The sequence below is a fragment of the Heteronotia binoei genome, chromosome 12 (genome assembly GCF_032191835.1).
Source record: "Heteronotia binoei isolate CCM8104 ecotype False Entrance Well chromosome 12, APGP_CSIRO_Hbin_v1, whole genome shotgun sequence".
NCBI lineage: Eukaryota > Metazoa > Chordata > Lepidosauria > Squamata > Gekkonidae > Heteronotia > Heteronotia binoei.
In genome coordinates, this window is record NC_083234.1 from 50726994 (window position 1) to 50750009 (window position 23016).

The 23016-nt window shown below is 44.3% G+C and overlaps 1 protein-coding gene across 2 annotated transcripts in view; it reads right to left on the reverse strand.

Moving 5' to 3' along the window:
- Positions 1 to 8501: 8501 nt before the first annotated feature.
- GFRA2 (GDNF family receptor alpha 2) overlaps positions 8502 to 23016 on the reverse strand; it is a 111332-nt gene continuing 96817 nt past the window's right edge. Inside the window, exons 7-9 of one of the 2 annotated variants that reach the window (XM_060251063.1) lie at positions 22755 to 22933; positions 17235 to 17288; positions 8502 to 9907 (exon numbers count right to left, since the gene is read on the reverse strand). In XM_060251063.1, the coding sequence (XP_060107046.1) occupies positions 9779 to 9907; positions 17235 to 17288; positions 22755 to 22933 (362 nt within the window). In that variant the 3' untranslated portion in view covers positions 8502 to 9778. The remainder of the gene's footprint in view (positions 9908 to 17234; positions 17289 to 22754; positions 22934 to 23016) is intronic. The other variant, XM_060251064.1, reaches the window with a different exon arrangement.

The following is a 23016-nucleotide window of genomic DNA, read 5'->3' on the forward strand; positions in this document are numbered from 1 at the left end:
CCAGTGGGTTCTGTCTTTTAAAGCTGTTTTTGTGGTCTGCTTCTAGCCTCAGAACTGTTTTATCTATATTATTTTAGCCTGTTGAATGTTGGTTTAAGTTGGGATTTTGCACCTAGCTTTTAATGGCTTGTCTTAATATTGAACATTGTTTCCCTGCTTTTTAATGAGTCAGTTGTATTGTTTTTGCTTTGTGAGCCATCTTGAGCAGCTCTCTAGACTGTTTGTGTGAGGTACCATGCAGCTGTGATATCTTCGCTGATGCCCTTGACTGTCTTATTTTTATATTCCTGGTTTTGACCTGCAAGTATATTCTCAAGAACAAAACTGATAGCATGAAAACAGCCATAGAATTATGTCCATTGATTTGGAATGGTAATAATAATATAGAAGCCCAAATTTAGGATTGGCAGGTCTCAGTTAGGAGATTTGGAGGTGAAGCCTGAAGAGGGCAGGGTTTGGGGAAGCGAAGAACCTCAGCAGGGTATAATACCACAGACCCCACCCTCCAAAGCAGCTATTTTCTCCTGATCTTGGTCATCAGGAGATCAATTATAATAGTGGGAGATCTCCAGGTACCACCTGAAAGTTGACAATCCTACCCAAACTAGAAATTACCATGTTAAATGAGTTGGGTTCCTGTTAAGGTTACCAGGACCTTACATCTTAATGGTGGCAGGAGGGAGGGAGCCTTCCAGGAGGGGCTCTACCCCCAGGCAGTGACATCTCTGATGCAGTGTTATTACATGGAAGGGATATAACCACCCTGGGAACATTGCATGAGGACACTCTGGATTATGGCCAAAACTCTATGGTAAAATCGTCCTCAGATCATAGCATCCCTGTGTAACATCCCCAGCATGATGTCATTACTTCCATGTGATGTCATTGCATTGGTGACACTGCTGTTTGGAGGCAGGGTTTCCTCCACCAGCCAGCTGGCCAGCAGCAGAGAGAAGCCCCTCTAAGTGGGGAATCCCCCATTCAGACCTGTGAGCTGGCAACCCTAGTTCCTGTTCCCAGATCCAACTTATTTTCCCCACAGCCATGGAGCAGCTGTGGAAATCACATTGTTAAGGCTCTTCTAGACCTGGTTAGGTGTGTCAAACATGTGGTCTGAGGGCCAAATCATGCCCCCAGAGAGCAGCTATCAGGCCTGTGAGCAAGTCTGCTTCCTTTTCCCTCTCTCTTGCTTTCTTCGGGTATCACAGACTGCTAAATAGAATATTGCAAGAGTGCTAATTTTTTAAGCATGTTTTATTTAAAGTTTTTTTAAAAAAAAATGTTTGTGTTTGTGTCCTTTATAAAGTTTACATCTCTGCTACTTGGCATTACATTTTATGACACACATGGCCTGGGCCCAACAAGGTCTCATTTATGTCAGTCTGGCCCTCATTAAAAATGAGTTTGACACCCCTGCTCTAGACCAAAGTCTAGAGGGAAATAAGGCCTCACCCCTGCCCCCCCCACACACACACACACCATTTCTGCAAGCCTAAACAGTCATTATTTATCCCAATTTACAGTTCTATGTAAAGTAGTCAATGTGTGCAAAGCTCCCCAGTGGGCCAAATAACACCCTCCTGGAGCCATATTGGTTCAGGAAAATGGCACAGCAGGGAAGGACCTGACTCATTTTTAAAAGTCACGTCTAGTTTGGCTCTGACTTCCCCGGCCCAAAGCTAGCTGCGGCTGACTCATGCTCATGACCAAATCACCTTCCGAGACCCTCTTTCTGTCCAGAAGCCACTTGCTTGGCCTTGAAATAGCTTGCAGAAATGCATTCTTTCTGCACTCCCCTGCCAGTCTCCACCAGCAGGTGGAACAGGTGAAAGAAGGCAATTATCATAAAGGAAGCTGCAATTGGCAATTTTGTAAAGTTGTGTTTATTCTCTAGGCACATCAGAATCTTTCAATTTCATCGCCCTCCTGAGATTGTATCTATTTCCTTCTGCATTTGGAGAGGCGGCTGTTGAGCACATATATAATGGGCCTGGTTTATTTCTAAGCAGTGCTCAGTTCTTCCACCAAGCCCCTTCCAATCAGCCACCTGAGCAAGCAAGAGCACAAGCCTGTTATTTTATTTTATTTTTCTTTTAGTAAAGGAAACCATTCCCTTCCTCTTGCACCTGGACTTGCCTTAACCCCATCATTGCTACTGCAATGAAAAATTGAAAGAGGATGGCCTGGGACAGAAAGCACATTCATCAACACACACAGCACATCACAGGACTTTCCTTATGCCTTTAGATGTGAAAGGCCTGTTTGTACATCTCTTGAAGCTGCTGGCCTTTGCCTAAGCTAAATAAATTATCTTGAGGAGTCCCCAGAGGTTGGTTTACATATGTTGCTAGTGAAGCAAAATACATGCGGCTTGTAAGGGCCAAACCACATGATACACCCAACATTTTTTGAGCCACAAGTGTGCAACCATAGAATCAAAGAGTTGGAAGGGACCTCAAGGGTCATCTAGTCCAACCCTCTGCACAATGCAGGAAATTAACAAGTACCTCCCACACACACACACACAAGCTACTCCTGTTCCATGCCCAGAAGATGGCAAAAACGTCCAGGATCCCTGGCCAAACCAGACTTGTAAGAGGTACATCAGGAGAACTCACCTTAGAAGGGGCTCATTTGTTCAGCATTGCAAAAAGGAGGATCTTCATATTTTCTCCCATCTTTTCACCAGCAGATGGCTTCCCTTCTCCCATTTTTCTTATTCCATGTGCCCTAAGAAAGCAAAAGGACCTTCACTGCCCTTTCTAGTGGCAATAGCAGGGTGGAAGGTGAACTAGAAGCTCCTTCTCCTCCTTTGCAGGGCTCCTTCACAGCACCAAGCATACAAACACTTTTTAAGCTGTGTTTCTCTGATGTACATCTGACTGTAAGTCTGGTTGCACACCCATGACCTGACATGTGTTAGTTGTATCATGTAAGTTGAACTCTTACCTTTGCAAAATGGCTCCCCGTGTTTAATTAGTGTGTCAGTGCAATGCCAGCCCAGGCAACCACTATCTGGGTCTGATTAGACACGTTGTGGGAAAACCCCAACCTGGTTCTCCTTTAATATGTGACTGTCACTCGCCTTCCAAGTAGTGAGGGAGGGGAATGGGCTCCTGAGAGAACATGCAGTGGGAGCAGAGGCTTCATCATTCCCTTCCTTCTACCCATTATGCTTTTGCAAGCAGAAAAGGGCCATGGGGAGGTAAGCTGCCCAGGAGACACATGGAACAAGCCATAAAATACCACATCCTTCTTTTGCCACATAAGAGAAGCCATGTTGGATCAGGCCAATGACCCATCCAGTCCAACACTCTGTGTCACACAGTGGCCAATATATGTGTGTGTGTGTGTGTACTGTGGCTAATAGCCACTGATGGACCTCTGCTCCATATTTTTATCCAATCCCCTCTTAAAGCTGGCTATGCTTGTAGCCGCCACCACCTCCTGTGGCAGTGAATTCCATGTTAATCACCCTTTGGGTAAAGAAGTACTTCCTTTTATCCTTTTATCCGTTTTAACCTGACTGCTCAGCAATTTCATTGAATGCCCACGAGTTCTTGTATTGTGGGAAAGGGAGAAAAGGACTTCTTTCTCTACTTTCTCCATCCCATGCATAATCTTGTAAACCACTTATCATGTCACCCCACAGTCGACATTTGTCCAAGCTAAAGAGCCCCAAGAAATTTAATATTTCTTTATCGGGAAAGTGTTCCAAACCTTTAATCATTCTAGTTGCCCTTTTCTGGACTTTTTCCAATGCTATAATATCCTTTTTGAGTTGCAGTGACCAGAATTGTACACAGTATTCCAAATGAGACCGCACCATCGATTTATACAGGGGCATTATGATACTGGCTGATTTGTTTTCAGTTCCCTTCCTAATAATTCCCAGCATAGCGTTGGCCTTTTTTATTGTAATTGCACACTTTCTTGACATTTTCAGTGAGTTATCTACCATGACCCCAAGATCTATCTCTTGGTCAGTCTCTGCCAGTTCACACCCCATCAACTTGTATTTGTAGCTGGGATTCTTGGTCCCAATGTGCATTACTTTGCACTTGGCCACATTGAACCTCATCTGCCACGTTGACGCCCACTCACCCAGCGTCAACAGATCCTTTTGGAGTGCCTCACAATCTTCTCTGGTTCTCACCACCCTGAACAATTTAGTGTCATCTGCAAACTTGGCCACTTCACTGCTTACTCCCAACTCCAGATCATCAATGAACAAGTTAAAGAGCATGGGACCCAGTACTGAGCCCTGAGGCACCCCACTGCTTACCATCCTCCACTGCGAAGACTGCCCATTTATACTCACTCGCTGCTTCCTATTAATTAGCCAGTTTTTGATCCAGAAGAGGACCTGTCCTTTTACTCATGACTCTCGAGCTTACTAAGGAGCCTTTGATGAGAAACTTTATGACAAGCTTTCTGGAAGGCAAGGTAAACAACATCTATTGGGTCCCCTTTGTCCACATGTTTGTTCACCCCCTCAAAGAACTGTAACAGGTTAGTGAGGCAAGATTTTCCCTTACAGAACCCATGCTGAGTATTCCTCAATAACTTGTGTTCATCAATGTGCCTACTCATTCTGTCCTTGATAATGCTTTCTACCATCTTTCCTGGTATTGAAGTCAGACTGACTGGCCTGTAATTTCCCGGATCTCCTCTGGAACCCTTTTTAAAGATGGGGGAGGGTGACATTTGCTACTTTTCAGTCCTCAGGAACGGAGGAAGATTTCAATGAAAGATTACATATTTTTGTCAGAAGATCCACAAGTTCAGCTTTGAGTTCTTTCAGAACTCTCGGATGTATGCCATCCGGACCTGATGACTTATTAGTTTTTAATTCATCAGTCAATTGTAGGACCTCCTCTCTTGTCACCTCAATTTGATTCAGATCTTTCAACACCCCTTCCAAAATTAGTGGTTCTGGAGCAGGCAAACACTTCTCATCTTCCACAGTGAAGGCAAAAGATGCATTCAGCTTCTCAGCCATTTCCCTATCCTCCTTCAGTAATCCTTCTACCCCTTGGTCATCCAAGGGCCCCACTGCCTCCCTGGCTGGTTTCCTGCTTTTAATATATTTGCAGAAATATTTATTGTTGGTCTTTATGTTTTTTGCATTATGCTCCTCATAGTCTCTTTTTGCCTGCCTGATCACAGTCTTGCATTTGATTTGCCACAGCCTGTGTTCCCTTTTATTAATCTTACTTGGACTAGCTTTCCACTTCTCACCCCCACACCAGCTTGCCAGTTGCCTCAGCTGCTGAATCTCTTTCCCTCCCTCATCAACTGCCTCTGCCTCTTTCCCTCACTTGCTGCTTCCTCTTTTTCACTCATTCACTCCCCAGCTTTGCCTGCCTTTCGTTTACCTGCTATGCCCAGGGCTTTTTTTGAGTAGGAACGCACAGGTACACAGTGCTGGCTGGCTTTGCATCAGAGGGTGTGGCCTAATATGCAAATGAGCTTCTGATGGGCTTTTTCTGCAAAAAAGCCCTATGCAGAACAATGGTGATGTCAGGGGGTGTGGCCTAATATGAAAATGAGTTCCTGCTGGGCCTTTTCTACAAAAAAGACCTTGGCTATGCCCATTGCCACTGCCACCTCCTCTTTTCATAGGCATTGTTGCCTCTCCCCCCCTCACATCTTGTTTCTCTGTTCTTGGTGGTGGCTACAGCCACCTGCAGCAACAACAACATATGAGAGGTTGTTAAGCACGACTCAGAATGCTAGCTGGGACCTAGGGATGTTGCTTTGCAAGATCTCTGTTTTTCTTCAGTTGTTGCAGTTTGATATATATTTATAGATACAATTTAAAGACTGTTAGCTTTATTTCTGTTTGGGGATTTTCAGCAAACCTAGGGGTTCCCAAAGGCTTGCTGAAGAATCTTGCCTGACCCGTTGTGTGGATTTTATGAACCACACTCTGGGGGCACTGTCAGATATAATGATAGAGGCATGGTTGCTTCCCAAACACAAACACTGCAGACTAGCTTGACCTCTCTTCTACCCAGACCTCCAGAGTGCTCACACTGGTGCCAGAGTGCTCAGCACATCCAGCCTCCTATTTTTGGTGCCTGCCAGCATCCTTCTCAGCTGTTTGTTTGGAGGCTGAGTATATTAAAAAGTAATACTTTGGCTTAGCAGAGTGACTCTAACATATTCTCCCTTTGCCAATTTCTACATCAGATTTCTGGAGGTTTGCATTAAAAACAGTGACTCTGCTTCCAAAGTCCCCTCTGCCCCTTCCCCTTTCAATTTCCTAGCTACAAAACAGTCTTGGAAATCTGAGCTGCCGCATGTCACCATTGTGTATTCTCTAACACCAAGAAATGCAAATGTGAGGACAGACTGTGTGATCCGGACAGAGAAATTGGCTCTGGCATGCGTTAGTCTGTGTGGCTGATTCAGGACAGAAGCAAGAGGCAGTCAAGGCCACCAGTGAAGATATGTATGTTGTACAGTGATTCCCAAAGTGGTGTCCACCAGTGTCCTTATTGATGTCCATTTGGGGATGGAGTAAGGGGGCAGGATTAAGTTAGCAACCAACTAGCAAAGCAGCTCATCTCACAGCCATATGCCCTTAGCTGGCAATAAACACTTTTTGATATTTTTTATGTGCATGTGTACATGCGTGAGAGTAAGTCTGTGTGCATATGCATCTGGAAGTCATGGCGACCTCAGGTGACTCACCCCTACTGGGGGCTTGGAGGATATTCAGAAAGGTGACTAAATAAAGCCTGCCTCCTGTCAGCTGGTATTCCAAGGAGGTCTCTCCAATCCAAGTACTTGCCAGAGTTGACCCTGCTTAGCTTCTGAGATCTGACAAGATAGGACTTGCCTGGGCTATCCAGGTCAAGACATAGACACTTTTTTATGGCACTGGACTTGGAAAAACTATCTGCAGCACACATATAGGAACCTCAGCCTTTCAAAAAGGGGGGTGGGGAGAGAGAGAGCTGACCCTGGCTTCCTGCCACGTCCTACAGGGCAAGAGGTATTTCAGAGGAGCCTGGGAGGCACCACCTTTGCATCAGCAGGATGCACCTTTTCAGAAGCAGCTGCCTTTATCATAGGCCAATGCATGATTGAAAATTTCCACTATGTTGTAGAATCTCTCAACATTTTGTGAGAGCCTTCTTGAGATGGACCCTCTCTCAATGGCAGCACTTTTGTGGTGGTACCACTTCCCCTCCTCCAAATTCCAGAAGTGTCCACATGTTCAACAGAGTCAGTGACCCATTCTACAACCTCTATATGTAATTTACATACCCAATTTGAGGTATCACAGCCTGGGTCCCTGTACTTGTGACAGTGACAGCATTTGTACTCTGCTTCACCATGAGCATGGAGGATCACACCATCTTTATCCAAAAGTAGGCTAAAGGAGGATCTATTGTGATCTATTGTGGGTATAGTGATCTATTGTGGGTATCAGGGACAGTGTTTGGGAGTAACCATATCCAGAACTGGAGTGTATTCTCCAGCTTGTCCCAAGAGGTCAGTGGCTGGAGCCAGAGCCTGAAATATAGCATACAGAAGATCCTACTCAGTTGACCAGGCCCAGTTCTTGGCCTTCGTGCTACTCCTGGCCAGAGATTTCATATTTCCATCAATCATAGAAGCTGATATTGCACATACGGCATCTGAGCTAAATCTTAGATCTAAACAACCAGCCTGCTCATTCAAGCCCTAAAGACCTATCTGCATGTTATACTTTTTATGGGTCTGCCTTGGTCCCACCAGACAGATATGCACTGCAAGTTTCCAGCTGAACTTAGATTCTCAGACATTGGGACCACAGGGCAAGGAGACTTTAAGATTTCCCCTGCATCATCCTCCTGAATCAGCCCCAGGAGCCAGCATTTGGCCTGTTGGGGAAATGTCTGTGTACTGATGAACTACATGCATGCTGCCCAATGGGACAAATCTCCATGGGGGGCACTTAAAGTAAGGAAAATATTGCAGGGTTAAGCTCCTTTCCCCATAGACCATAGTTCTGGGCTGAATTGAGTCCCCACATGCCTCAGAATCTAAGTTTCAACTAGGAACTCCTAGGCCCTAGCACATGCCTGCTAGGATCCAGGTGTATTCATCAATTGGGCAATGTGTAGTTAGGCTTTGAGACCTTCACCGTAGGACACAGTCAGCATATCAGATGAATCCATCCACTGCTATGGCATTCTGGGGTCTTTTTTGAGCAGGAACACAGAGGAACGCAGTTTCAGCTGGCTTGGTGTTAGGGGGTGTGGCTTATATGCAAATGAGTTCCTGCTGGACTTTTTGTACAAAAACAGCCCTGCATGTAACCCCACCTCTCCCTCCACTCCCAAGGTGGCATTCATGCAAAAGTGGCGGGGAAGAAAATGGCACTTGGTTCTTCCTTGTAAATGCAAGACCCGCAAGTACTTTACATTCCAGAGCCTATTCTTTTGTTCTTCCTTGCAAGGAAGAAGGGGATGTGTGGAAGGGCCAGTGAACAAAGCAGCACACAGTTTGCATTTTGTTATGTTTATTTCAGCTATTGGTTAAGCATTCCGGTTGCTTCTCTTTTGCCAGTGCCCCAGTGTCAATGGGGCAGTGAAGATCTGTGTATTGTCCCTGGGGTGGTTCCCTACCCCCCACTCCCATGGTAGACTGTTTACAAAAAATAAACTTTACAATAATACATTTTTGTTGTTCTTGATATTATTGTTGGTTTTTTTATCGTTTTTAAAAAAAGGAAAAGAAAGTCATTCGGTAAATGTATATGGTTATGTATATACATACATATATGGAGATACAGGTCTCTCTATATATACATATGCTAGATATGTATATAATCAGTGGAGAGGGAACTCAGAGAGTTAAGTACATTTGGCTGCCACATATGGCTACTTCCATCCCACCAGAACCCAACTGAAGGGTGGGGAGGCTTCCCCAAGGACATCACTCTGGGGCAACTTTATAACAAGGAATGTTTGTGCCCCTCTGACTTTTAAAACCTTAGAAAACAGTATGTAAGGGGGCAGAAGAAACAGTAGAAAGAGAATCTCCCTAAAAACTGGCAAATATTCTCCTTGTTTCACAAGGCATGGCTGTGTTGGGTGGCAGGACTTCCAGCCTGACAGTTGCCACAGCGGAAGAAGAACCATGGCCCTGCTTAAATCTTCATCCTACTGAAGGATTCCCCCAAGATGCACTGGAAAGTTAAGACACTTCTGTGGGTCCTCTGGGGATCAATGAAAGCCAGACTTGACTTAGGGCAGAAGGGAAACCAAAACAGCAGAGAGGGACTGGATGAGGGTGGATGTCTAGACAAGGGGGTTGTTGCCTTTGGACCTGCAGAGCAACATGACCATTTGAGACTCTTCAGGGCACGCTCCACTAAGTTTCCCACATAGCAGCATCAGTCTCTGGATGCTTTCAAAGGCAACTGCATTTCTACTGAATACAGCTTGGATTCCCTTTCGACATGACTCTTGCTTAGGACACTGGAAACAAACAACGCTTGAAAAGAAACTAGTCAAAATTCCCAGTCTGGGGTCTCCCCACATGTTCAAGCCTCACTCTGCATAGCTCTTCTTGCAGCGTTAAAAATGTCTTGCACAAACTTCTGCAAATGTTATGCCTTCTCCAAAGCTGACATTCCAGAAGAGAACGAGCCAGAGAATTCTTGCAGGTGGGAGTGTGTGTGTGTGTGTGTGTGTGTGTAAGAGAGAAAGGGGGGGTGAAAGTGTCTGTGTGTGTTTCACTTGTTCCCCCCTGGGAGTCCTCAATCCATTTTTTTCTTTTATAATGCCAGTTTCACAAGGAGGAAAGGGAGAGCAGAGAGGGTCCCTGTGATGGAATGTCGGCTGCTGGATCCCTTTGTGTCCACGAATGTCTTCTGTTCTGGCATGAGATCAGTGGTCTGCGATTTCTGTAGGGTAAAGAGGGGGCAAAAAGACAGGGTCAGCTCAGCAGTCTCCTCGATGGGTTTGCAGATTAATGAAAGGTTTGTATCTGCCATTGCAAATGCAGGAAGGTGTGCCAACAAGAACAATCATGCTAGGCAGACGTGGATTCTGATTCTGCTGCAAGGGCCTTAACAGCTATCATAGCTTAACACATCAGAGAAAGGGAGGAGGAGGGGAAGTAATAGCGAGCACTCAATATGCTTACAGCTGGTCTCACATCACTGATAAACTGAGAGAGTGGTTTCAACAACTTGGGGGAAGGGAGAGGTAGAGTCTTCACCAACACCAGCAGTAAACAGACATACACATTAAATCAGGTAAAATGCAAGAGATCAGTGGATGGGATCACACCGGGAATTTGGCACTGCAGTATACTGGCTTTGCAAAAGCCGGTTTTCTTTGATGCATGCAGAGGCAATCACAGAACATGCTCTGCTGCCAGGAGAGGTACAGGCCACACATGCACAAGAGGAGCATTCAGACTGCTCCTGCACTTAGGGGGCAGGGTGCATCGCTGCACCTCAGCAGTTCAGACAGCACGGGAATGTGCCCTGCATGCATTTTAGAGATTTGCTGCTGGGAAGTTCCAAGTAGCTATTTAATCTGGTGCCAGCCTGTCCTAAAACAAGGTAAGTACAGGCAGGACTCAGGGAACAGATGTGTGTGCTTGCCTGTGCACATTAAATCCAGACGGGAGGCGTGGCTAGGTCTGCCAAATCTCTTGTGTGATCGCATCCAATGACAACAAAGGATCAGATCTTGCTATGACCAAGACCTGCCAATTCAGGATCCAGAACATCTCCCTGCATCTTTTAATTGCATCTAAATTCCCCCCTCTGCTCCACTGCTACTAATCCTGGTACAGAGAAAAAAGACAGGCAGCCTCCTGTGGAAAAGAGAGGCAAGGGATTATTTTGAAACAAAACCAGAGAGAATGAACAAGGGGAACCAAACTCTGCTCCACTCCTACAACCTGTTCTCATGCGTGAACCATTTTTCTCCTGCCAAACTAACTGGAACACAGTTGAACACATGGAGCTCCCTTATACTGTGTCAGATCCTTGGTCTGTCAGGGTCAGTCAGTACTGGCATTGGATCACAAGGGTCTCAGGTTGAGACATTTTCAGATCATGTACTACTTGATTCTTGTAACTGTAGATTCTGGGGATTGGAACCTTCTGTGAGCAAAACAGACACTACCACTGAGTCACGCCCTCTCCCCTAATAAAATATTTGCAAGGCTGTAGCTCCCATTGCTTTTGTGCTCTGGTTTTGTTAAAAAAAATAGACTGCACCCCACACACTCGAGATAGGAAGAGTTGGACTTAATAAATGAAAAAGATCCCTTTTAGTATATATCTTTTGTGCTCACCACCTATTTTCTTGGGTTGTCAAATGGTTGCCTCTGCCTGTTCAGCATGTGAGAAGTTTAATTGCCTATACGAGGGGTGGCCAGATGTTTTTTGCCTACAACTCCCACCAGCCCCAGCCATTGGCCATGTTGGCTGGGGCTGATGGGAGTTGTAGGCAAAAAGATCTGGAGAGCTACTGTTGGCCACCCCTGGCCTATAAAATGGCAATACATTGTCTTATCTGCATAAAAATTGGCAGACAGGGGGTAAAAATCCCTGAAAATTTCATTTCGTTTGGATAGGAACCAAAGAAATTGTAGGTAGAAATGTGTTGCTTGCTGGAGCCAATGGGAGCAAATTAAAAACACAACAGGGGGAAAGCCCAAATAGGGGTAATAAGGCTATTAAAGAACAAAAATATAAATATTAAGGAAGAAAAGTCTTTGGAAGTGGCCCAAATGATGTTGTGAACATCTGGACTTGGAGCCTTTGAAATGTGCTAGTCCATGCCAGTTTGACGTTGTGCTCAAATATTATCAGGCCATCCTTATACCTCATTGCTGGCAATTCTGCTTCCAGAAGATATGCACTGAAATGGCTTGCAATATATAATTGTTATGTTAACACACTTTTAAAAAATAATATTCGTAAACACATCAGTATCATTGCAGATGCATGCCAATTATATTTTTGCTCTCTGAGCTATTTTAATGTCATTGGAAAGTTCTTTCTCTCCTCGGTTTTTATAGTTTTATAAGAAACAAGAGGGGGACCTGTTACACCTCAACTAACTTTTTATTGGGGAATATTAATATTTCTTAGCTCAAAATGGTGAGTCTACGAGAGGTGAGGTGAGCAGGGATCTCTGTCAATGTTTACGGAGATAGACCACTGAAAATCCTTTGGTTGATAATGGATTTTATTATAGGTATAGGTTTTCAAATAGTTACATCCCAATCAAACAATTTCAAGCATACAAGAGGAATACAGTGGTTAGCTGAATGAGTATAGATGGGGTAGGTGATACAATACCTAGATCTTGCAGAGTAGGCTCAGTCAGGGGAAACACAAGGCCTTTAGAGGGAGATTTCTCTTGAGAAGAAGGGGGCGGTAAGGGTAGGAAGGGATGAAGGGAGGAGAGGATGGAGGAATTCCCTATCTCCTTCTTTTCTCCTACTTCTCTTTTTTTCCCCAATCCTGACAGGTGGGATTGCCTGTTTTCTAGGGAAAATTACGTCACATCAAGCAATTCAATTACCCAATGAGGAAGCAGAGTGTCACGTCAATGGAAAATCAGAGTGTCATATGTGGAATATCCAATCTGAGATCACTGTTTCATAGATCCATACCCCAATAGAGGAATTTTAATTACACTGGCCAAATGACTTTTTATGGCTCTGTTTTTCCCAACTGATTCCTTTGAAGCTCCCCAAAAGTGATAGATTTCTCCCTTAGTGTCAAACATGGATAGGCATCCATCAAGTGTTCAGGAGATTGGTTGACTTTGATAGCCTTAGCAATAATTAAAGAGAAATAGAAACTTCGTTCCCTGGCAGAAATGTGAGACCAGTTTACAGGTATACCACATATTCACAACAAGATGACCACTTAACCTTTAGCCTTTGTATTTCTGCTGTCTTGCCCTGAAGAATAACAGAACATATATATACAAGCCATTTATTTGTGTTGCAGGGTTCCTGGTAACCCTTATTTTTTTATGTTTTGATAACAGGATTTAAAAGGTTGCCAAAAGAAGTGAAGGAACTTTTACAGCTCTGCCCACCATGTGTCCCTCTCTGGGCCTGGAATTCTTCATTTCCAGGAGCAGAAAGATGGATGCTTCTTAAGCTTTCAGCACTGGCCACCATGTCTGTCCAGCCTGTGAACCAGACTTGACATCATTCCAGCCTGCCTGAGGCCTAGAAGGAACTGGATTTTTCTCCCTTATGTGCAAGAAAGACCATTCCAATTCAAATGGGCATTGCTGTGTCATATTAATATTCTAGGGTTACGTTGCAATATCACATTCCAGGGGTGCATGGCTTGGGAATCAGTACAGGGGTGTCTTTCTGGATATCAGACCCGCAAGGGCTTCAGAGTGCATCTCATTTTCCTCTGTATCCCCATTTCCTCTTTCCTTCCTTCCAGCAGCCCCCGTATCCTCACTTTTCCTCACTTCCTCTTCTCCTTCCCACTCACCAACCAACTTACCTTTCATCTAACTCCATCTTCCATTACATTATTTATTTACTTCGTTTATACCTTGTATTTCTTCACAATGGAAACCCAAAGTGGCTTACATCATTCTTCTCACCTCTATTTTATCCTTATAACAGTCTTGTGAGCTAGATTAGGCTCAGAATATGCAACTGTCCAAAGGGCACTCAACTTCACAGCACAGTGGAGATTTGAACCTGAACCTCCCAGATCCTAGTCTGAAACTCTAATCACTACATTACAGTGGCTTTTGAGGGGTGGCTGCTATTGAATGGTAGCAAACAGCCAGTCCTGTGTGAGTCACACAAGACAAATGATAGCAAGTAACCCACTAGTCACTGCCAGGCCCCAATGAATTTTCTCTCTGAAGCCAAAACAGCTCTGGAAAGGGCCTTGCTCCCTCCCTTTGCATCTTACTGACAGAAGTCAATCCTTGAAGACTAGCAATAATGTGTGGTTGCCTAGCAACAGCCATTGAGGACATTTATTTCTTAAAGCTACAGGCACAACTTCCAGTATTTAGGAAGGGTTTAGCACACACACCTCATTTTTCAAAAAAATCAAATATTTCTGCAAATTTGGGACTTTTCTCAGGTTTACAGAAAGATCTCTGTTTGTTCATGTGTTCAGGTGTCAGGATAAAAGCATCCACAGATTTGACCACATTGAGAACTAGATATGGTGGATTTTAAAAAATAATAATAAGGAATGTAAATGGGAGATTCTGGGAGTTAAATTTAGGCTGGCAGGTACAGTATAAAGCTCAAGACCTGAAGGATAGCAATTTTAGAAGTGCTACATGTTCCACATGCTGGGCTAGCTGGGCCGGTCAAGGAGTCTCAATGAGTGGAAGAGACAGTGGTGTTGAGAGGAGCTCAGATTTGTGAAGACCTGGGTGACATTTGGGGATAAACGAAGACTGTATAGAAGGGATCAGCTTCACTTTAACCAAAATGGAACCTAGTTACTTGCACTTAACATATAAAAGACTGCAGAACAGTTTTTTAAAGTGTCTCATAAGGAAAAGCTGACAGATGTGGCATTGCTTCCTTTTTGAGAAAACTCGTTCCCTGGGAATGATAGTGCAAATTGATCCGATCATCTTAGTAGTGATAGAATAAATTGTGGAGGACTCTTAAGAACCAAATGACACCACCCTGAAGAGACAAAAGAGAAAAAATTACTCAGTGAGAGGGTGTTAAAAGGAGGATGGGGGTATTGGTGTTCGTATGCTAAAACTAGAGTATCACTTTGAGGGTATCAAAGTGCTTCTTATTTATTTTTATTAAGATAGTTATAAATCTACCTCTCCTCTGTGTCTTACACTAGTTTATGGATCCATATCTGAAACAAAGTGCAAAGACAGGGATGCTCTTCTCACTCACCACAATGAAGTCACCCAGAAGTGACATCATTGCTCCAAGCATGTCACATGAGGGATGCTCTAACACTTAGGGGAAACTCTATGGTAATAATAGAATTTTTTCTCAAATGCTAGAATGTCCCATGAAATGTGCCTGGTGTGATGACATCACAATGGGCACATTGAGTGTGCCAGCACTCTTTAGGGGTGGGACTCCCCCACCAGCCAGTTCTATTGCGGTAGGCTGGAGGCCCCAAAATTGGGGAAGAAATCCCAACCCCAATGGGATCCCAACTATGATCTAGTGCAAGATGTAAGTTTTTGAACCATTAGGAATAACCTCATGGCTATCAAGTTCAACATACATTTAAGCAGTCCATTACATTACTTGAAAAGCCCAAAACAGTCACATTTAACTGTAAAAGAGGCAGCTACTGAAAGATGAGAGGCCTGATTAAAAGGAATGTGAAAGGAAGAGTAAGGAGAGTAAAATGTCTCCAGGGTGTTTGGAGATTATTTAAACCCACAGCACTAGCAGCTCGGCTAGAATGTATACTACTGATTAGGAAGGGAAGAAACACTGTAAATAACCAGCCACAACCATTAATGAATGAAGTCAAGGAAGCTATAAAAGGCAGGGAGGCCTCTCTTAGAAAGTAGAAGTCTAGCCCAGAGGAGGAAAATTTGAGAGTGCCCAAACTCTAGCAAAATAGCGTTAAGGCACACCGAATGGTTATTGATGGTGCAGTCCGAAGAACACTCTTCTGGGAATAAGCCCCTCTGAACAGACTTGAGTAGTCAATCTGCTTAGTTTTGTTCTCTTAAGGAACACACTGCTAAAAGCAGCAGGAAAAGCAACAAGAGCTTCTTTAAATTCGTCAGAAACAGAAAAGACGAAGCTGATGGACTGTTGGATCAGAGTTTCCCAACCTGTGGGGTCAAGACACAAAATGAGTTGTGAAGCCTCTGAAGGGCTGTGGACCAGCCCTCCCTAACAGTCACCCTTGCCCTTTCCATTGCTCTTATTTGTATCTTGGAAACCCAAGATCTGTCTCTAGAAACTGTACTGCCCATATCATACATTCATCGGGGTATTTTTTTTCTTCACTGTTGATCAAGTAACATGTGTCTTGATATTCACAAGAATGAGTTTCTTAGAATCTTCGAGGGGATCTGAAGAAGTAATGGAGAAGGAGAGTATGGTCAAAGGCTGGAATGTAACCTCATGTGCAAAGGCTATGTGTGTTGGACTTTCACTTGCTTAAGAATTATAGTGGATGCAGCTGAACTCTTTGCATTATGATGGTTGGTTTCTCAAAAGCATTTCGTTGGCCATTGCAGAAAATGGAATGCTGAACTAAATGGATGTCATAGTCATAGTTTAACTAGGGCCTCCAAAAACCTTGGGATAGCCTTGGATGCATCATCATACCAAATAAATTTGGACTTATAGGTTACCATACTGAAAAGGCTTGGAACCAATGCATTAAATGACACAGGTGTGAAGATTGCTGAAGAGAGATAGGGAGACTGAAATAAACTGAACAGATTATTTGCCTTCACTGTGGAAAACATTGGGCAGACACCTGTCTTGGAAACATTTTTTTTTCAGAGGGGAGGGGTGAAGATGTGATGGATGTCCTAAAAGAAACTTTAGAGCTAACTGAAAGAATAAAAATTAGCAAATCACCAAATCCAAACTGTATACAACCAAGCACTCAAAAAGGAAATAGCTGATTTTCTAAAAAAAATATGGAATTTGTCTTAACATCAGCCTGATTGTCAAAACAGTGGAAAATAGTCAATGTTGCCAATGTTTAAAAAAAAGGAAGGGAAGATTGTAGACCAGTTAGCTGAATATCTATGCTGGGTAAAGTAGAAAAACATGTAGAAGAATAAGTCATGCTGAACAGGATTCTATGAAAGCAGCAAGATGTAGACAAGGATGAGTTAGTAGACATTGTATACTCATATTTACACAAAGCTTTCAACAATGTGCAGCATGAAAAGCTTCTGAGTAAACTTAACAGTCATGGGATAATGGGACATGACCTAAATAGAAAGGACCTAGAACTGGGGATGAATAGTGAGGTATCAACATTTGCAGATGACACTACATTGTTTAGGATGGTGATAAAATGGCCATGAAAAGCTTCAAAAGGACCACTTAAGTGGGCAAGCAAAATGGCAGATAAAATTAAATGCAAATACATGCAAAGCTGGAGGAGAGTACACTAATTCCACATATATGCTGATGAATCTGTAGTGAAAGAGCAAGGAAAAGACCTTGAAGCTTTGGTGTATGGCTTGCTGAAAATATCAACCCCAGGCCTGGCTCAAGCTGCTGGAGATACCTACCTCTGAGAAGCAAAGACTCTGCTCTTTGGACTTGTTGAGCTTCGAACCATGTTCCTGTGGAGACAGAATAAGACTGGCATTGAAGACTACAAGGGCGGGGGTGGGGGTCCTCCATCTCAAAGCACACCACACTTGTCATGATAGAGAGCATGAACCCTGGTGTTGGTGCTGAAAGAGCTGCTAGCAACAGACTTTCAAACCCTACCTGTTGATCTCACCTATACCTCTGCACTATGAAAAAGAGGGCTTATTTGTCCTGCAACCAAGTAAGTTGCCAACTTTGTTTGCTGAGCAGGACTTCCTGGGATTTAAATAAAGGCATAGAAATAGACATTCAAGCTTTCCCCATCATTACAGCTTCATGCCAGGGGGGAAAACTTAATCTCCCTATCAAGTGAGAAAATACTGGTAACCTGATGCCCTGACATGTTAGATGCATGTCCAAAGGAACAAATATGGACTGTAACAGATCAGTCTTTCCATCTCATGTATGTACATAACAAGATAAGATTAAATCATCTATTCTGATTCTTCACCTATCACTTTAAGAACATAAGAGAAGCCATGTTGGATCAGGCCAATGGCCCATCCAGTCCAACACTCCGTGTCACACAGTGGCAAAAAAACAAACAAACCAGGTGCCATTGGGAGGTCTATCAGTGGGGCCAGGACACTAGAAGCCCTCCCACTGTTGCCCCCCCCTAAGCACCAAGCACAATTGCTTTGGCTTGACCTTTAATTTTACTTCCCAATTTGGACACATAGCTCCTCCTCCCATTTCCCCCCATTCTTGGTCTTAAAACATACCACATTTTGCCTATGTAATTCCACGATGTGCCACATTTTATTATTTGTTATTTATATCCTGCTTTTCTCTACAGTGGGTATGCAAAGTGGCTTGCAACACTGTTCTCTCCTCCTGCATTTTTATCCTCCCAACAAAACCTCTATGAGGCAGGATAGGCTGATGAGAGAGAGGGGACCCAGCAGGTCTTAGCCCGACACTCTTAACAGCTACTCCACACTGATTCTGAATCATTTTTATCATCTAGGAAGACTTCTATCTCCCGGCCCCTCCCAACATTAAACAGCCAGAGATTCAAGGTGCCTTGGGGGGGAAAAAAAGAACCCCAGTTTTTGGAAACTGGTGTAAAAAAAATCAGTTTCCAGGAAAACACTTTTAAAGGAATTGTGCATTTAGGAGAAAGCCTAAGAAATCAGAAAAGGAGCGTCAGCACAGCACGAGGCCAACCAAGTTAATTAGTTCCTTTGTTAGTCCTTCCAACTGCCACATAAGATAAGATTTAAAAATACAGAATATTTACAATTTAGCTGAAAACAACCCTAAGTCACTTGCATTCCTGGCTTTACAAGGGATTTGTGCCTTGAGATAAACATCAGCCAGCTGATGACCCTTCCTTTGGCTGCTCATTTAGGAAATGAATTGTCAGTCTGTCATCTTTTTCCCGAGGAGGGTGCTGAGTGAGGCATCTCTCACCATGGCGCTTGGATTGCTATGAGGACCATCAGTTTGGGTTAACTATGGCCCAGTTCACAGATGCAAGAGGGAGGGATGGGGATTACTGAATGACCTGATGTGAAACCAGAGTGTGACAAAATTCAGCATGGCAGCTGGATTTTTTCCCCTTTCCTTTCCCCAGAAATCTTCTCTGCAACGTCAGAACTGCAAACCAGAACCCCGTCAGTAGTGTGTGCATAGTGCAAGACCAGAGCCGCCTCTCTAATGATACTTCACCTGTCATTCACCTTCCCTTTCCCTGCACACCCCTCTTCTCCCACATAATCCCACCAGGGATTCCCTGACTAGCATCTACTCCTTGCAGCCAATCCCATTTCTGTCCAGGTAACAGCTGCCACAATACTCCTCTTCCCAGCTAGGAGAACCATAAAAATATCTGGACTTTAGAAAATCAAGCAAAAGAGCTGGGAGAGTCCAGCAGAGTTCTTTTCCTGAGCTGGAGGGGTGGGATTCACAGGGCCACAGCCCTTGGGGCATCTCCCTACTTCATTCTAACAACAGAGTTCTTCCTCTGAGCTGGAAAAAAATCGGAGATTCATACAGCCAGGGTTTGGGTGTAAAAAAAGAAAAAAGAAAAAGCCCAGCAGGAATTCATTAGGTCACACCCCCTAACATCACCATCATTTCACACAGCAGGAACTCATTTTCATATTAGGCCACACCCACTGACACCAAGCCAGCCAGAACGGCGTTCCTGTGTGTTCCTGCTCAAATAAAAGCCCTGCATACAGCCACATGCTTTGGGGGCTCTCCCTGCCTCATTCTAATTTCAGGAGAGTGACATATAGTGGCGGAAGAAAGGGCAGATGCTGAACTCTCCACTTGCAGAGGGAGTAATTACTACTCACCCCATGCAAGAAGCCATGAGGCACCTTTGGAGTATGGCCAAAGAAAGCAATAGGAGACGCAAAGCCTCTGAACCAGAACTGCCCACGAAACAGTTGCCACTTTGGGACATGTCGGGCGATTTGATTCCCTATGCCCCCTTCCCTCTTTCTTAATCACAGACAGATTCTTTCATTTGCAGAGGTACAAATGCTTGTCAGAGGGAACATCTCTGTATCCTTCAGCTGAGACTTCTGAGCAACCCGAGCTTTGAAACAAATTCCTCTGAAGGCTGAGAGGGAAAGGACAGTCGTGATTCACATTCAAAGCGGCTCTTTTATGTTTTGCTATTGGGAGGCATCTGAGTAAAGTGGCAATCACAGCAACACCATTTTGTGGGGAGCCATCAAAGAAGCATCTCTTTCCCTCTATTTCTTCCCCCCACACACACAAAGATTAATTCTGATTTTAAGAAGCACCCCATTAAAATCCGAAAAGACAGACATTCTTCAGGACTTCTGCAAGCCACAAGTACAAACAATACCGTTTGTGCAATGTTACTGTACATACAACAAAACTTCCTTTCACCTAATTTGTTTCGGGGAATTCAGTAGCAAATAATGCACAGGCGTGAGAGGCAAGAGATCCCCCTTTAAAATCCTGAGTCGGTTTCCTTCCTCTTCTATTTCCAGTTTGCAGAATAAAATATTTTTCCCTACTCTCATAGCTGGATTCACAAAGATCCTTCAATTTTCCAGCCAAGTCTGTCCAGTCGTGCCTACATTCTGACTCACACCCCTTGTGCAGCCAGCCTTGCCCCCGAGAGCAGCTATGACCCTGTCAGCCATTCCTTCAGCCATCGGTTTCCGCTGTCCTTGGGCAGCCAGCTGCACAAGGGCACTGGACAATTTTCATTCTCATCACAGGCCTGCAATTACAAGGCACCTGCACTGGCCAGGGAGGGAGGGGGAGGAGAGGCAGGCTGCTTGTTTAAGCAGTCAGTCACTCCACGTGCACTCCACACTGGGGAACTGTCAGAAATGGTTTGCAAGGGAAAGCAGAAGGAAAGTGCTCCCAGTTCCCTGGTGCCTTGCAAAGATCTTCCCACCTTGGCGGGTGCCTGCACGTGGAGGAGAAGAAAGGTAGAAGGCATTTATGGTACAAATTTTGCAAGTTCTGCATAAATGTCGAGCTAGTTGGAGTGGTAAGGCAAGCGATAGTAGCCCTGTTCCCATGTTACAGGGAATATCTGTTTGTAAGAAACAGATAATGTGCGCTCATGTTAGAAAGGAAACCAGGGACCTGGATAGATAATGCAGTTTCAATTGCACATTCATTTCAATTGTACATGCACTGGATGTAAGATATGAATTACCTGACACACGGGTAAAGAAAAATAAAAGTGTATACTGTACACAGCTTGAGTGTGTGTTCACTGTAACTTGTGAACTTATGAACAGGGTATTATCACAAACTAATAAGGCTGCAAAGGGATCAAATCATAACCTTCCCAAGGGAAGGACATGTTTGGTATTTCCAGGGGGCACAAGAACATTTTGCTAATGGAAGAGTGAGGCATAAATGGAGCAATGCATACAGAGCTGGGGCAGGAAGAGAGAGGACGTTCACTAAAGTGAAAGTGCAACTCTAGAACTGCATTAGAGGTCTCTCAATAAGCTTCTGCCAGGGGTGTGTCAGAACAGACCACAGGACTCCCAAGTTCCTCTGCCCCGCTATTCAAATCACAGTCAATGTTAAGGGCTGGATTTTGTCACCTTCCATTTTGTCCCATTTCCTGTTACTTTAGTGGTTGCCAATGCTATACTCACATACACTGTGGAGTACAAGGTGGCACAAGTAATCTAGACACTATTAACATCCTGAGAATGTCCACTCCCCCCTCCAAGGCCAATTCTTGTGTCATGAAGACCACTCTCTAAAATGAACTTGGTGCCTCCCCCTCATCAAGAGGGACCACCAGAAATGGGAACCATTTACGCCAACACCCATTTGTGTGTCCATCAAGGCATGAGCTAAGGCATCTAGATTGTGACCGAGTTGGATGAGTTTGAGGGGGACAGCCAGTCCTCTAGATCAAAGGTTCAAGCAAAGCAGAGCTAAAACAATTATTACTGGGGTTGAGCCTAGCAAAGCTCCCTAATAACAGCTTTGTAATAAATGCCCCCATTTCCACAGCAGGTCATGAATCAGATGGCCAATGGGGCAAAAAATGATGTTAATGGATAGAATGGCATTATATTCCACATTGCAGAAGACTTGCTGTTTAGGAAGAGGGACTGATTCTGCCACAGAAAGCAGCAGAGGTGCCCACAAAAGCAGCACTGGGCCTGTGATGCGCTGCAACTCTACCATGAAATTGAGCTGCTGATTGTCTCACGCAGCGGTAACGAGAAACATAAGATGTAATTTCTCAGGCATGCCGGATCTAATTAGAGGCTGCCCAAGGGTGACATTGCTGCCTTCACATCTGCTTGCCAGGCTGAGGAGAGGATTCTGCTCCTGCAGCAGACAAGAACATTTGAACGACCACCAAGGCCATAGAGGGTAGGTGGAGCTTCTTTCAATGCCCATCCTCTGAGGCCATATGTGCAAGAAATTCATAACTTGGCTTTCGCTCTTGAGAACTGCCACACAATAAATACTAAACATTTCAATTGCCCCCTGTTCCCCTCTTTGGGTCCTTCTCTTTCTGCATTCTGGAGAGTCACACTTTGGATGGCAAAATCCAGATATTCCAGGCAGGACTCTGGAGCCCTTATATTTTCTTGTCTCTCCTGTTTGAATGGCAAAAAAAGTTGTTCTGAGGCCAGTCACAAAGGGTAGTGACCGAAGATGCTGACTTGGAATTTTGGATCAGAATTCCTGTATTGTTATTCCCATCCACAGGTATGCTTCCAAGAGGGGCACAGAAGCAGAAGAGAGTTTATCCTTTGAAGTCAGTTTAAAGGACATTACATATATCTTGACAGGCACAGTTCAGAGCTGATCCCTCACCTTGTGTCTTGCTGGCACCTACACAACTAGAGGATCTCTGAGATGACTGTGTGGGGACTTGTTAAAGCAAATGGTTTGTGCCTCATCTTGGGCAGCGAAATTGCTTAGGATCTATGTGGGCACCATCACAGTGGCCTTACCTGAATGGAGGTACAGGTGGTGATCATACTTGTGTCATAGATGGTGTTGCTGTCATTGACATCATCTGGCAAAGGAGGGCTCTTTTCCACCTTGGGAGAGTGGGTGACAGGAGGTGACGGGGGGTTCTTGGGGGGAGGGCTGATGTCTGTGCCATTGCCAAAAGCCTGAATTGCATTTCCTGGGCAAAAGAAAGAAGAAAGGAATGGCAACATTACTGGGAGGAAGACCCAGTGACTAGCAACATATGGCATAGAAGTAACC